The following is a 15,969-nucleotide window of genomic DNA, read 5'->3' as shown; positions in this document are numbered from 1 at the left end:
TGGTTGTCTCTTGGTGGAAGAGAGGAGACATGCTTCTTGGTATTGTGATGTAAAGAGGTTGCATCAGTAACACTCAGGTTAGCCCAGAGAGGAAATTCTGGGTGGGAGAGAGGTGGGGGGAATGGTTTATTTCCCTTTGTTGGAGACTCAAAGCATCTGAGTCTTGGGGGTTCCCCAGGGAAGGTTTTGGGGAGACCAGAGTGAGCCAAGACACTGGAAATTCTTGGATGGTGGCAGCAAGATCAAATCTTAGCTGGTAATTAAGCTTAGAGGGGTTCATGCTAGCTTCTCAGGTTATGAACGCTAAGGTTCAAATCGGAGTAGGAAAGCTAGGACACACCCCTGTAGGTAGCATCTTCTAAGGGCTAGAGTGGCACAGATGCAGCGCTGTAAGTGTACACAAGCCCTCAGAGTATCACAGCTAAATACAAGCTGGAACAGATTAAAATATCTGCCAACCTCTTATGCTAAACAAGGGACTATTCAAGAAGTGGCCTGTTAACATCCCTCTAGTCAGAGATGAAAGAAGCTGGTGGGGAAGCTGTTAGTGGGTTATAGATTGTTTTAATAAGCAATAAATTCAGTGTCCCTTTTAAAAAAAACAAATCTTAAAAATTCATGGTTATTTTTTTCTTTCAATGCCTGTTACTTGATTTGTATTAAATAATGAGGGAGTTCTTTACATTTTTTTTAATTTAAACAATTACTGTGAATTATCACTCTAAATGATAGTCACTGGGAAAGAGAATGAATGACTCTGCAGTTTGATAGACAGGGCACTCACCACGGTTCAAGTTCCTGCTCAAATTACTATTTATAAAAAGTGGAATCGTTTCAAGAGGAGCCTGCAAAGGCCACACACTGAACTATCCCATGGCCCACTGGCAAGGGCACTCTCTTGCAATGGGAGAGAACCAGGTTCAAATCCTTTCTCCACATCAAGCAGAAGTGGGAATTGAAGCCAGGTATCTCACCTCTGAGGTGAGTGCCCTAGGCCAAAGCTTATCCAGGAGCTGTCACCACAATAAATCCTCTGCCTGCTTGTGTCCGAATGCCTGAAAAAGTTGGTGATTATATTACTGAAACATTAACAGACTTTTTTTTTAAACTTTGATTTGCAGAAAAATTACAAGACATGTTTCAGGTTGAAACAAACTTTTTATTATTCTTAAACAGCAAATCAAAATCTGTTGTTCACTCAACTCTGTTTTGGGACATGTTCCTGCTCCCATTAGTTTGGTGTAACTCACTGATTTCAATGAGAAATTTGCCTAGCAACAAAGAGCCTAATCTTACGCTGTAATAAAAGGCCCCTATTGTAGATGCTCAGCGCATTTAAGATCAGCTGTAAGGAAAGACTGCAGGAATTGGGGCCCCCTCAGCTATATCTCTTCTCTGTGAGGCCACATCTACACAACTGGTGCTATAGCAGCAGAGTACAGCACTATAGTTACACTGCTGTAGTGCCATAGTGTAGACACTTCCTACAGTGACAGATGGGGGTGGGGGGGTGTTTCTATTGCTATAGGAACTCCACCTCCCCAAACAGTGGTAGCTAGCTGTGTCTATGCTGGCGGTTAGGTCGGTATAGGTGTGGCGCTCAGCCTGTAGTTGAGTCAGCCTCACTTCCAAGTGAGACCAGGGCTCAGTGTTTCATGCAGTGTGATGGTGCCAGCCTTCCAGATAAGTACGTAACAGGCCAGTTCCGCAGCTGGTGTGAATCAGCATAGCTCCGTTAACTGACTTACACCAGGTAAACATTTGGTCCAGTCTTCAGTGTATCCCACCAATGCCCCATTTATGAAATACCTTCACAAGATCTGCAGGAAGGTGGGATGTGGGGGTGTGTTCCATTGCGCACTGATTTCAAGTGTTTCTCATCATTTACAAATTCTTTCAGGGCACTCAGGATCGAGCAGGTTGACCAGTGGTTATATCCCTTCATTTCTGAAAAAGGAACTAGGCTCTGCTGGGCAGAGGATTCAGTTAGCACCAATTGTAGATCCATCTTCTAGTAAGTATAACTCTGAGCTTGGTTGTTTGCTCGTTTGGGCAATAATGCTGTCTGTTGATAAACTGTATAGTCAGAATTGCTTGATTACACTTTATTTCGTTATGGAGTATACTCAAGAGACCAAATAACCACTGTCAGTCAGGTTTATTAATATGATACAGGAGACTGGTTCTATATGATTCCAGTCTCCAAAGAGCAGTCCTGTGCAGCGACATTACAGTCACCTTACACAGAAGGTGTGCTCCTCAAAATTGCATTCCAAAAGCCATCTTCTTATACTGTGCTTGTTTACCAATAAAAAGATATTACATATGTCACCTGAAACTAGATTCAATTAATCAGCTTTTTTACCTTGTTTCTGGTACTAAGATGTACCCTTTTATCTTTTGTTCTGGACACACACATTCCAGGTCAGGATGCATCCTTACCTTTGTTCTGTGTGCATGCATTTCAGGTACTAAGGGGTGTGAAGACCCCCTCCTATACCTGTACCAAGATAAATAGGTCTGAGGGTAACTCCCTTTCTGTGGCTATGAGGAAACAATTATATTTCCTGATACTGACAGTTTTCCTATCTACTTAAGCCAAAGCTTACCTCAGCTAATGCAAGGTGTTATCAAATACTTAGCATAAGTGAACAGGATTGTGATATAGGCCAGTTTAGGCTATATCACTGTTATATTTGTGTTTAATGTATACTAATATATGGTGAGGATAATGCATATTATGATACATGGTTAGGGGGCTGGAGACATGACTTATGAGGAGAGGCTGAGGGAACTGGGACTGTTTAGTCTGCAGAAGAGAAGAATGAGGGAGGATTTCATAGCTGCTTTCAACTACCTGAAAGGGGGTTTCAAAGAGATGGATCTAGACTGTTCTCGGTGGTACCAGATGACAGAACAAGGAGTAATGGTCTCAAGTTGCAGTGGGGGAGGTTTAGGTTGGATATTAGGAAAAACATTTTCACTAGGAGGGTGGTGAAGCACTGGAATGGGTTACCTTGGGAGGTGGTGGAATCTCCTTCCTTAGAGGTTTTTAAGGTCAGGCTTGACAAAGCCCTGGCTGGGATGATTTAGTTGGGGACTGGTCCTGCTTTGAGCAGGGGGTTGAACTAGATGACCTCCTGAGGTCCCTTCCACCCTGATAATCTATGATACATGCTAGCCATCATATTAGTCAACAATAGTGTCTGTAGTTACTGTCTGTAGCTGCTGTAATCCTCAGTTTTTATATTTGACTATTGTAAAGAAGTGAGTCACTAGAACTATAGGTCCTGATCCTGCAACGCTTACTCCTGTTACAAGGGTTGCAGGATTAAGTCTAGTCTGACTTCTTTAAACTGTTATAAAATATCAGTTTTACCAGTTAAACAAACATATAGCCTGTACTCCACAACACAGCCGTCCCAGAACATACAGCTATTATTACCACCAAGGGTGGGTGTCACGGTGCACATCACTCACCACTGCTATGTCTCCCGGGGCCACTTCTCTATAGCCCTGGCACCTTCTTTGCTCTTCATCAGGGCCTGCAATTACCCAGTCTCAGCAGCCAGCCAGGGGCTACTCTTGCTCCTCTAGTCCCTGCCAGCAGTTGCTTTGTCCAAGGTGCCCAGGTCTCTCCACCTGCTAGAGAGAGAGACTTCACCCCGTAAGCTCCAGGCAGAGGCTGACTCTGCTCTGCTTTATGGCTTTTTTAATATGGGGCTGCTGGACTCAGATTGGCTGCTCCCTATGCAACCTTCCTAGGCTGCTTTTAACCCCTTCTCTGCCAGTGTGGGTCAACGCCCCATCACAGTGGGATTTTCAGAATCACTTTAGTGATTTAGGAGCACGTCTCAAAAACCCCCACACTAAATTGTCTATTCAGTATAGGAAACTGAATTTATTTTTCACTTGAGTAAGGACAGAGTAAACACTGGGGCACAGATTCACACTCTGCTCCATCCCTCCTGTACCCCTTTTGGCCACACAAAGGGGCTGGAGAATAACCATATCTCCTCAGCTTGGGATTCCCTTGTCATGGGGACTCTACTGCTGGCACAAAACCTGAGTAGTCCACTTCTATACCATTTCTCCATTGCAGCCTCCAGTGAAAGGTCTACTCTAGTTATTCTCTGCTACCAGGTAGCCTTGAGGCTGCTCTGAAGTATGCTGGGGTGAGGCACAGAACTAGCCCCAAAATCTGCATATTGGTTCCTTTGCAACCCATCTCTTGCTGTATCCAGCAGATACCAGGCCTGTGTAGGGATCTTGACAAATGGCTCACTGTATTATTATTTCCCATATCCTAATTTTTTACTTAATTTTTTTAAATACAAATTGGCTCTAAAGTTGCAGCTTCTAACAGAGAGAGTATCCAGATTCTGTATTCAGTGACTTTTTAAAGGAACTACTCCTCTAGCTGAGCCAGTCTGTAACAGGGTGTAGCAGGGCCTTCTTTGCTCCTGCCTCTGCTGTGTTCCAAAAAGCACTCAGAGACCACCTGGCTCAGCAGTCACCACTGCAGTTTATTTACAGGGTGCAATCCCACCACCTTCTCACCACATACAGCCAGGAGGAAAGAGTTACCCCTGTCCTTCCACTGTCTACCTCCCCTGCTCTGGGCCTGTATATAGCCATGGCTAATCAGATTGGCAGCTGTTTCCCCTTTGCAAATCAGACACAGGTTTCTCTAGCCAACTCCAACTCACCTCCCTGGATTAGGGCTGGTGCGACAAAGGCCAGGCTCTGGGGTTCCAGCCCAGCACCCTGTCACACAGTCATTGAAACTTTATCTAATGGCTTTTCTTCTTCTCATTTGTAGATTATGCTTCTCTGAAGTCTGTCAGACCTCATATTGGGCGGCCATCATTTAATACACCTTCAAAAAGCACACCAGCATTAATGCCACGTCCACCGCCAATTCAGCCAATCCATGGACGCACTGACTGGTCTTCAAAGTACGGAGCTCACCGGTGACTTGCAGAAAGCACTTTCTGTTGAATCAGTGCACATTTCTCATGAAATGGTGACCAATGCTAGACCATTTGCCATGACTTTATAAGCCTGTGATTTAAAAAAAAACCCTATCTTCTTTGAGCAAGACATTTCAAGGCTTTTTTTTAGTTTTATTTGTATTGATTTGAATGCAAACTTATACGTTTTTGTATAAAATTGTTTTGTTATATGATCAGGTCCAATTATTTTCTTAAAACCAATACACTTTGTATATATGGCTCGAAGTTTTTGGCATTTTATACGATAAACTTTGTAATGAACTTGATACAAAATTAATATTTCCTTTGTCAGTTCCAAATATTTTATATAAGTAAATAAAACGTAGCAGACTGAGGCAGTATTGCAAAAGAGATGCAATTGTGAGAAAGAGGCATTCACCAAATATTGTTTGTGATTGTTATGCTCTGAATGGGAAGTATTGAGGCAAGGCAGTCAATCAAACTGAATAACCCAGCCTTATTTTAGTGCCATGCTGCACCAGCTGGATGTGATTGTCAGTCTTTCACCTGCGTCGGGCTGACTTAACATGAAAGACTAAGGACTTGAACTTGCTCACCTTGAGGTCAATGGCAGGTGGATTGGGCTCTAAATCAATCACAGGCTTATTGAAGGGTGTTTTTTAGCTTTGGCTGGTGTTTGTAAATTTGTCTTCACGCTGTTTGTGCTGCCTGTCAGTTTTTGAGTCCTCGGGTTGATCTTGCAATCCCAAGGCCAAATCCCCACTAACCATACTGTGATTTTGGCCTGAATGAGACCAGCAGGATCAGGCTGCTAGTTTGACTACATTCCGCCTGTTTGTAATGCTATCTCCGTTCAATAAGTATTCTGTGGGTTTTCCTCATCTGTCCTGAAGTGCCACTTCAGACTTAACTGTTGTTGTCTTTCAGAGTGAAAATAAAACATGCTGCTAGGGGGCTGCTCCTATTAGTCAATTATAACTTTCCTAAAGACTTCCATGAAGCAAAGTCAGGCCCTGTTTTCACAGGGCAAGTAGGAGCTGGAGAAATATTTGAGGCAATATTGTATATGACAAAGCTGGTTCACAGGCACAGTAACATAGTATTAATGATGCACCAGCAGCGAAGTTTAAGAAACTATATATGCAGCTGATTTAATTTCTATTGCTTTGGTTTCCAGCCTGATTCCCTTTATATATCCAGATTCAGTTTTTATAAACAAGTAAACTTCAATNTGTATCCAGCAGATACCAGGCCTGTGTAGGGATCTTGACAAATGGCTCACTGTATTATTATTTCCCATATCCTAATTTTTTACTTAATTTTTTTAAATACAAATTGGCTCTAAAGTTGCAGCTTCTAACAGAGAGAGTATCCAGATTCTGTATTCAGTGACTTTTTAAAGGAACTACTCCTCTAGCTGAGCCAGTCTGTAACAGGGTGTAGCAGGGCCTTCTTTGCTCCTGCCTCTGCTGTGTTCCAAAAAGCACTCAGAGACCACCTGGCTCAGCAGTCACCACTGCAGTTTATTTACAGGGTGCAATCCCACCACCTTCTCACCACATACAGCCAGGAGGAAAGAGTTACCCCTGTCCTTCCACTGTCTACCTCCCCTGCTCTGGGCCTGTATATAGCCATGGCTAATCAGATTGGCAGCTGTTTCCCCTTTGCAAATCAGACACAGGTTTCTCTAGCCAACTCCAACTCACCTCCCTGGATTAGGGCTGGTGCGACAAAGGCCAGGCTCTGGGGTTCCAGCCCAGCACCCTGTCACACAGTCATTGAAACTTTATCTAATGGCTTTTCTTCTTCTCATTTGTAGATTATGCTTCTCTGAAGTCTGTCAGACCTCATATTGGGCGGCCATCATTTAATACACCTTCAAAAAGCACACCAGCATTAATGCCACGTCCACCGCCAATTCAGCCAATCCATGGACGCACTGACTGGTCTTCAAAGTACGGAGCTCACCGGTGACTTGCAGAAAGCACTTTCTGTTGAATCAGTGCACATTTCTCATGAAATGGTGACCAATGCTAGACCATTTGCCATGACTTTATAAGCCTGTGATTTAAAAAAAAACCCTATCTTCTTTGAGCAAGACATTTCAAGGCTTTTTTTTAGTTTTATTTGTATTGATTTGAATGCAAACTTATACGTTTTTGTATAAAATTGTTTTGTTATATGATCAGGTCCAATTATTTTCTTAAAACCAATACACTTTGTATATATGGCTCGAAGTTTTTGGCATTTTATACGATAAACTTTGTAATGAACTTGATACAAAATTAATATTTCCTTTGTCAGTTCCAAATATTTTATATAAGTAAATAAAACGTAGCAGACTGAGGCAGTATTGCAAAAGAGATGCAATTGTGAGAAAGAGGCATTCACCAAATATTGTTTGTGATTGTTATGCTCTGAATGGGAAGTATTGAGGCAAGGCAGTCAATCAAACTGAATAACCCAGCCTTATTTTAGTGCCATGCTGCACCAGCTGGATGTGATTGTCAGTCTTTCACCTGCGTCGGGCTGACTTAACATGAAAGACTAAGGACTTGAACTTGCTCACCTTGAGGTCAATGGCAGGTGGATTGGGCTCTAAATCAATCACAGGCTTATTGAAGGGTGTTTTTTAGCTTTGGCTGGTGTTTGTAAATTTGTCTTCACGCTGTTTGTGCTGCCTGTCAGTTTTTGAGTCCTCGGGTTGATCTTGCAATCCCAAGGCCAAATCCCCACTAACCATACTGTGATTTTGGCCTGAATGAGACCAGCAGGATCAGGCTGCTAGTTTGACTACATTCCGCCTGTTTGTAATGCTATCTCCGTTCAATAAGTATTCTGTGGGTTTTCCTCATCTGTCCTGAAGTGCCACTTCAGACTTAACTGTTGTTGTCTTTCAGAGTGAAAATAAAACATGCTGCTAGGGGGCTGCTCCTATTAGTCAATTATAACTTTCCTAAAGACTTCCATGAAGCAAAGTCAGGCCCTGTTTTCACAGGGCAAGTAGGAGCTGGAGAAATATTTGAGGCAATATTGTATATGACAAAGCTGGTTCACAGGCACAGTAACATAGTATTAATGATGCACCAGCAGCGAAGTTTAAGAAACTATATATGCAGCTGATTTAATTTCTATTGCTTTGGTTTCCAGCCTGATTCCCTTTATATATCCAGATTCAGTTTTTATAAACAAGTAAACTTCAATTAACAGTTACAGTGCTGATTTAGCTCACCTTCCCATATTGTTAAATATAGATCGGTTTCCATAAACAAGGTCTTATTGGTTATTTTGTTATAGTAAGCACTTAGGATCAAATTCTGGTCCCAGTGATGTCCATGGCAAAACCTCAATTGATTTCATTGAGACCGGATTTGACTTGTGGAGGTGGGAAAAAGTTACATAGTAGAGAAGTTACAAGGGTTACTGACAGAGGAAAGCAGCCAAATAGCACAGATACAAAACTGAGTGGGGATTGTTCTCTCCATTCTAAATGCTTAGCTAATCAAAGTGCACTGGAAAAGGCCACCTCCACTTTCTAGCAAAAATGTGCACAAGAAAAAAATTCATCTGTGTATTTCACCACACAGAAAACCCTCCGTGATCTCTCCTGGATAAGGGTTTAGGAATGGCCTCGCATTCATATGGAGCCTGATAATCTACAGGCAGGCCTGGGCCCAACCCCAGCATATCCATGCAGAGTGCCTCTTTCTTTGCACTCTTTCCAAGACCCTTTTCCCTTGAGCTATCCTAGGAGCTGCATTGCTCTTGGGATTCCCCAGTCTACCTACACACTGCCTCCTCTTCCAAAGGGCAGCCGCTGGATTGGAAGGTAATTCTGTGGACTAATTTCTGCTAGACTTCCCTACAAAAACCACTTAATTTTGGGAGAGTATACTCTCGAGCAATTTCTCTGCCGGTCCCCTTTTGAAATCAGAGCATCAAATATGATTTACTCATGTGGAGGGAGAGAGAGAGAGCAGCTGCCCACTCAGCTGTCGGAGAGAGCATGATGGATAGTGTCCAGTGCCTTTGTTTTGTGCACTGTGACCACATGGGCAGCATATGCTGCTCTCCACATGATGCAATGAAGGAACAAAATGATCTGCATTATTTAAAAATTAATATGTACGTAGGACCTTCACAGAACCGCATCATGGCTCTCTAACCTTCACCACCCAGGCTTTGTTACCAGTTAACTAACAAACACTCATTTCAAACCTATAGATACTTGCTAACAGAGCTGTGATGTTGGTATACACACAAAGAAGTAAAACAGAGCCATTTTGAATTATGCAGCACTAGATGCATGTACTTGGGAGAAAAGGTGGGGTGGGAGGAGAAGTGTTTGCCAAGTGGAAAAGGACAAAACTGTGTATTTACATTTCTTAAAATCATACAGAATAAGAACTGACTGTTTCCTCTCTGGAAATCAAAATCTGCATTTATATTTAGAGATTTTTAATTTATTTACAATGAATGAACTGACACTAACAAGGGAGATGTTTGGACCTATACAAATCCTAGCTAGCTGTTTGTAAATAGTCTATTCTGCTGTGACTATATGCCCCTAATTCTCACTAATGGCTGTAGTTCCTATCATTGTCAGAACAGAGGGCCCAATCCTGCAACCCTTACTCAGGCAAGCAAGTAATTTGCCTGAGTAAAAGGTTCAGAATCATGGCTAGTCCTGCAAAGGGATCCACAAGATTAAGTAAGTAAGGTTACTCGGTGCAGGAATAAGGATCTGCATTCAAACCCCTTTGCAAATGTGGGGCCTTTATTTGTCAAACCTAAACAGCTCACATTCAAAAATTGTCTACTCTAGTTTTAAATTGAACAGATACAATGTATAGATTCACTCATTAGCAAATGTATCCTGGGCACAATCCTGCAGTCTTTACTCAAGCAAACTCACACTGAGTTCAATGAGAGTTTTTTGCTTGAATAAGGACTGCAGGTTGGGCTATATCTTTGTTCGTTTGTTTGTTTAATGTTTTCTCTGATTTGTGCAATTTAGATGGAAAAAAGTAGAGGCTGTACATTACATTGAAAACCTGACAAAAAGCAATATATTTGTAAGAAAACATATCTCATGCAAAATATTACCTATCTCTTAGCAGGTTCTGCAGCGTTTTTATGCTAAGTATATGATTTTGATTTTTAGAATTATTTTACAATTTACAGTTTCTCATATCCCTGTGTAATAATATGACCTTAATATGAAGGAATCAGACCATGGGTTGGCATATTAATCTGTATTATCTTGATTTTTCTTAAGTTATATACAGAGAAATAAAATGAAATTAGTATTGAAACCCTCCCCACCCTCTTTACAGATTCATTAAAAATGCTTTAGTGGAAGTACATGCCATTAAAATGGGGAGAAAAATATTTATTGAAAGAAATGAAAACCCAGATGATTTTCTTTGTTTTTTTTGTTTTGTTTTTCTAGGTATGAGTGGTGGTGGTGTGTGTGTTTAAAGGGTGGATGTTTAAACTGATTAATTCCTTCTGTGTAAAGATCCTACTGCCCAGAATAAAGTTACTCTTGAAGAGATGTTGACTTAAGTGTTATGTTTTTCATTCAGTTGCTAATATCTAGGGATTGTTAATTATGTTTTTAAATAATTAACTAACCCTTGCATTTAATCCCTTTTGAATTTTGCATTACAAATTTTGCTTCTACCAAAGATCTTGCCTGCAAGTTCCAGGTTATGATCTTCATCCAAATATGTGACATTTTGTAAGCTGTCCCTTACAGTTAAACACAGAGATCCTCTCCATTAAAGCCAAGAGGTGACAGGTGTTGGAAAGTTAGAGACTGATGGCTGGGCCAAACCTCAGTGGCTCTGCAACCCCAACCACCCAGCAGCAATGCCCAAAGTATGGAGCTGGTCTCAGGAGCCACTGCTGTGTCTTGTATATGGGATGAGCTTGCTCTCTCACCCCATGGCCTCCTTAAGCATGTAGCATGAGACTTGGCCTTAAAACCATTCAAAGACTGAAGCTGGTACAGAATCCTTATTAAACAAGGTATACCATTGGCAGTATATGGTACCAGTGTTCCTGCCTAGATAGTTTCTAAGATGTTCATTATGATTTACAAAGCTCTAAATGGCCTGAGACCTGCATATATGAGATTACCTGTGATGCACTGCTACAGCTGTGGTCAATGGAGATGCTCCAATTGGATCTGCCTTATAAAAGCAAAGGAGACTGTTGATGGGGGACACTCTAAGAGCCGGAGGTTGCTGGAACTTACTTCCCACCTCCTTCCACCCTTTGGTTCACAGCTGGAATCTAATTTCCTTCTAGGTATGGTGCTAAAGCCATATAGCTGAGAGAGATTGTGAGGAGGATTGAAAGGCTTGTTTCTGGGAGAGAGGAAAAAGGGCTTTTCTGTTTTTGAGTTGCTCATCTGCTCAATGTTAATGCTGAGTATTCAATGCTGCTGGTGGTCATTGTTACTGCAAGTTTGGTTACTTTTTAGGACACCTAGAGCTGTTTGGCTCCTCTGCTTTTTTTGTTTTTGTTTTTAATGTTTACATCTAAAATTGTCTAATGCAACATTTTTAGTAATGCAAAATCTTGTTTTGCAGTATGATGAAATAAAACATCCTAGAAATATTTTACTAATAGAGATTATAACTGTTCCATCTGGGGAAAAAAATACATCAGCAGAATGTTAAGGTGTCCTGATTAAACACTCAAGTCAGGAAGTGAGATGTGAAGTTGGCCATGTACCTTTAACAACGTCTATCTTCATAAAATCTTCATTTTAAACAGCTATCTATAGAACTACAAGGCAAATGTAGGTAAGCCACGTCAGCAGACTTTCACTATTTCTCTATTATTCCATTTGTAGTACTTCATGCTTATTGTGTGACATGGGGCAAATCACATTTTCTGCCTCAGCTTCCCATGGTAAAATTACTATAGAAAACACTTGCTTTTTTCTTGCACATACAGCATCAACTAAAAGCCAATTCTGATCAAATTCATTAACCGTTGTACTTTCCAAGTAAAGTGCTATTGAGAAATGGGCAGCATTATTTTGTGGCTTGGAAACGAAAGAAAAAGAAAGGCAGACTGCCACATGCAGCGCCTCACTTGGATGTGTCTGGAGTCTTGGAAGCTTGACTACCCTACGTTCTCCTACAAATGGACCTTGAGCTTGTTTGGAGGTTCTAGCAGGGGAGCGCAGCTACCGTAAACCCTTGACCGAAGAACGGTACTCCTCTATCTGGGAGGTCGTCCTCTTCGACCGAGCGCGCAGCTTCGGGAGGGACGCACATGGAGCGGTGAGGGAGGAAGGGGACACCCGCCTAGCCAGCCAGATCAGCCGAATCAACCCTGGCGATCAATGGGGTGACAGATGTCGCAGCCAGATCGCCCTCACATCCAAAGTTAGCTAGGGCTAGCTCGGTATATAAAGCTTGATTAAAAAGATTATTTTCCGGTTAGGGTGAACCAGCTAGCTGGCGTTTATGGGACCAATCAAGTATAGGCAGTGCATTTGAGTGTGTAACAGACACCAGAACTGGTGAAAAGCGACCCTATCCAAAGAGAGACCCAAATGTTTGCACTAAATTTGTCTCCCAAAACCCTTTGCAACATTTGCAAATTACCATCCTCTCTACTGGCTGTTCTCCCCGCTTGCCCCCACCTACTGGTGTTGCAAACCGTGAGGCGGGCGGGGTTAGTGCGTGGGATCCGGGCTGGTGGCTGCACTCCCCGGCGCGCGCCGAAGGTCAGGACGTGCAGCTATCGTGCCGCTGCTCTTGGTGAAAGATTTTGCGCCCCTCCCCTCAGGAGGGCGGGGGAGCTAGTGCTGCTTTTATGTGTAACCCCCTGTAGCTTGTGTGAGGGTGGGTTTGGTTCGGGGCACTGGTTGCGAGCAAGTCTGGGTCGCTTCTGCTTGCTGCAGTATTTGGGGGGAGTGGGGCGCCGTGCATGAGCCTTTCGTTAGGTGCAGGTCGATTGCTTTGTGCAGCTGGTGCTGGGGCATACACGCTGTTAGGACTGCGTTGCATCCCTTTCGTTTTAGTGAGCTTGTATTAATGCAACTCTCCTTGTCGGGGAAAGGGGGTGTTTAAATGCAGTTTGAGCTTTCTATGCATAAAAGCAAATCAGTCTCCGGCTCTAGGTTTGAGGCTGGGCGAACTATTTTTGTGTTCTGTAAAATGTAGTTTGATCCTTGTTTTATGAGGCAACGGGGGGATGAGGACGACACAGAGCAACACTATTGTGACTCCCTGGAGGGGTGGCACAGTGCCTTAAGTGGGTCACAGCTGAGAGTGCCAAATGCAGGACAAACTGCTGAGAAGTAGGGCAGATTCTGCCTAAACTAGTGGTTATTCTATCGTTAGATTATACCAGTAACAAATGTGAACTTCTGACTCATGGCACTGGTTAACAAGCATAGATGCTGGAACTAGAAGAGTTGGGGGTGCTGCTGCACCCCCTGGCTTGAAGTAGTTTCCATTATGTACAGGGGTTACATTTTGGTTCAGTGGCTCTCAGCACCACCAACCCCCATACAAATTGTTCAAGCACCCCTGTTAACAAGAAGACAAAAACGCCATTTCTTTAGTCATTCCAGCTCTTAGCTCACCACCCAGATTCTAGACTGTCTGAATGGTTACTGAAACCCTATTTAATCAAAAAGGGTCCTTCTAATCTCAAGAGATCAGCCACTTGGGTAAAATTGGGGTTATATATTGACCTAATAATTACACTGGTACCAATCCTTTAATAACTTAAGGTTTAATAATAAAAGAATGAGTTAACAGTGGTTATTAGATCATACACATACAAATAATTGCAAAGTCTTTATATCAGGTTTGTAGCAGTGATGGAATAGACCTCAGGATTATGAAGTCTCTAGTAACTTCCAAAAGATTGGAAGGGCTAAAGTCGATAGTTCAAAATGCTCCTTTTTGATGTGAATCAGGACAGGAAAGAGGCAAAATGGAGGTATCTCAGGGGTCTTTGATATCCTTTGCCATTGTTATGCTTATAAGAAGCACATGGAATCTTTTAAAAGGGGATAAGGCAATATGCTGTTTTTATTGTACTAATTTCAAAGCTAGCAAAATGGATTACAATTTTACTTGAGACAATTTCTTCACATTAGGCTTTTGGCCTACTCTGAGTGTCTGAAAATGTACTGTCTCAAAGCTCACAACCTTTGTTTGTGGAAAGTTACTGACCCAAGATGGAGTCCAGGTCATGTGAGCATATCACATGTCCTTATGTGCTTTGATTTACAGGTGCAACCATTGCATTGCCCATTCTTGATGAGGCATCCACAGGAAGGCTTACTGAGTGAGATGAGTTTCCTCTATGGCCCATTGTTAGAGTGAAGTGCCCTTAATGGGCCATTAACATACAGCCATCTGGCCTTGATGGAAATCTTACCTGGTGGGTGTTACCCAGTAATTCAATGTATGTATAAGATAGAAGTCTGTGGCTAATGTTCATAACTTTAGATACAAAGATGATATGTGCATACAAACAGGATAATCATACTTACCAAATCATTACTTTTTCATTGACACCTTATGACATACTTTGTACAAGATTTGTTGCAATTGTATATAACAGTGGTGGTAATATCAATTATATAAATAGCATTATTCAATCATATAGCATCACAAAGGGAAAGAATAAAATCAGAAAAATGGCAGGTAGGAGTAGAAGATCAGAGGTGCAGCCATCTTACAAAGAATGATACTGAAATGTTACTTGGAAATATTTCCTTTTGTTGTACGTCAGCGATGGGCATTTTAAAGTTCCCCTGTGATGATGCTGCCCTGGAAGCCAGCTGAGGTCACTCAATTAGGGTGAACTGCAAACAAAATGGGGCAGACAAACCCCCAAAACTGGTGGATAGTTCAATACTTAGATTTATCAAGCCAGCACAAAACAACTCCAGTATCACCTCACTAGTTACTCAGAAGTCCAAACAATGCAGTTCCCTTAAAATGCCCAGCCTCAGGCCTCCATCCAGACACACAAGTCAGATGATGATAATTACTGAAAATCTTATCTCATATAAAAGAAAAAGTTCTTCCAACCCCAAAGGGTCAGCCACACACCCAGGTCCAGTTATAACTTAGATATTACCCAAAATACATGCTTATAGCTAATTCTGATTAACTAAACTAAAATTTATTTAAAAAGAGATTGTTGGTTAAAAGATCAATATACATACAGACTTGAATTCAGTTCTTGAGGTTCAGATACATAGCAGAGATGAGGTTGTAGTTGCCAAAAGTCCTTTTAGATCTAGTCCATAGGTTATAGTCCAATGTCCATATTCAGGGTGACTCCAGTCAGTGACTGGGGAATCTCAATCCTTATGGCTTAAGGTTCCCCCTCTTGAAACCCAAAGCAGATCTGAGATCAAGAAGGATCGTATCGCAAGGTTCTTATACATTTCCTGCAGCCTTTTGGCTTGAGAAAACAAATAGGCTTAATTTTCTTCTCCTAAATACCATGGCAATTAGCACAGGATAATTTATCCATTAAACTGTTCAGATACAGGTTAACACAACCTTCAAAGAGACATATAGACAATAATTTTATTTCACTCAAGTGTCTTCCTAAATACTAATACTCCTTTTTTGATCTTTGAATCAAAGTTATCGCAATAGACAAGACTTGTTTGCCTACATCACAAGACCTGAGCAAACAGCTACCCTTCTATCTCTAACAATGCAGACTTGCATTTCAAAACTCTACTCATTTACATATCTTCCTAACCAGTCTCTAAAGTTCGGCCATGGGTCAGGTCAGTCTGTGAGTTAATTAACTCTTTCTAGCTCTGTCACCTTTCAGTGAGATATTATATTACATTCATAACATCACATCCCCTCTCTCATTTTATGGTGTTAACAGGGCCAGTGCAAGGATGTTTCGCACTATAGGCAAAACTTCCACCTTGCATGCCCCACCGTCCCCGAGCCCTGCGGCAGATCCCTGCCGCCCC

General features: G+C 41.9%; 1 protein-coding gene across 2 annotated transcripts in view; it reads left to right on the top strand.

Annotated features, from left to right (window-relative positions):
- CILK1 (ciliogenesis associated kinase 1) overlaps positions 1-5,350 on the top strand; it is a 41,431-nt gene extending 36,081 nt beyond the window's left edge. The window contains exons 14-15 of one of the 2 annotated variants that reach the window (XM_075063720.1): positions 1,901-2,014; positions 4,823-5,350. In XM_075063720.1, coding sequence (XP_074919821.1) covers positions 1,901-2,014; positions 4,823-4,977 — 269 coding nt within the window. In that variant the 3' untranslated portion in view covers positions 4,978-5,350. Of the gene's footprint in view, positions 1-1,900; positions 2,015-4,822 lie in introns of those variants that run through there. The other variant, XR_004371513.2, reaches the window with a different exon arrangement.
- The last annotated feature ends 10,619 nt before the right edge of the window (positions 5,351-15,969 follow it).

The sequence above is a fragment of the Chelonoidis abingdonii genome, chromosome 3 (assembly GCF_003597395.2).
Source record: "Chelonoidis abingdonii isolate Lonesome George chromosome 3, CheloAbing_2.0, whole genome shotgun sequence".
NCBI classification, from domain to species: Eukaryota; Metazoa; Chordata; order Testudines; family Testudinidae; genus Chelonoidis; species Chelonoidis abingdonii.
The sequence above is the reverse complement of the archived record's forward strand: the minus strand, read 5'-3'. Positions and strand labels throughout refer to the sequence as shown.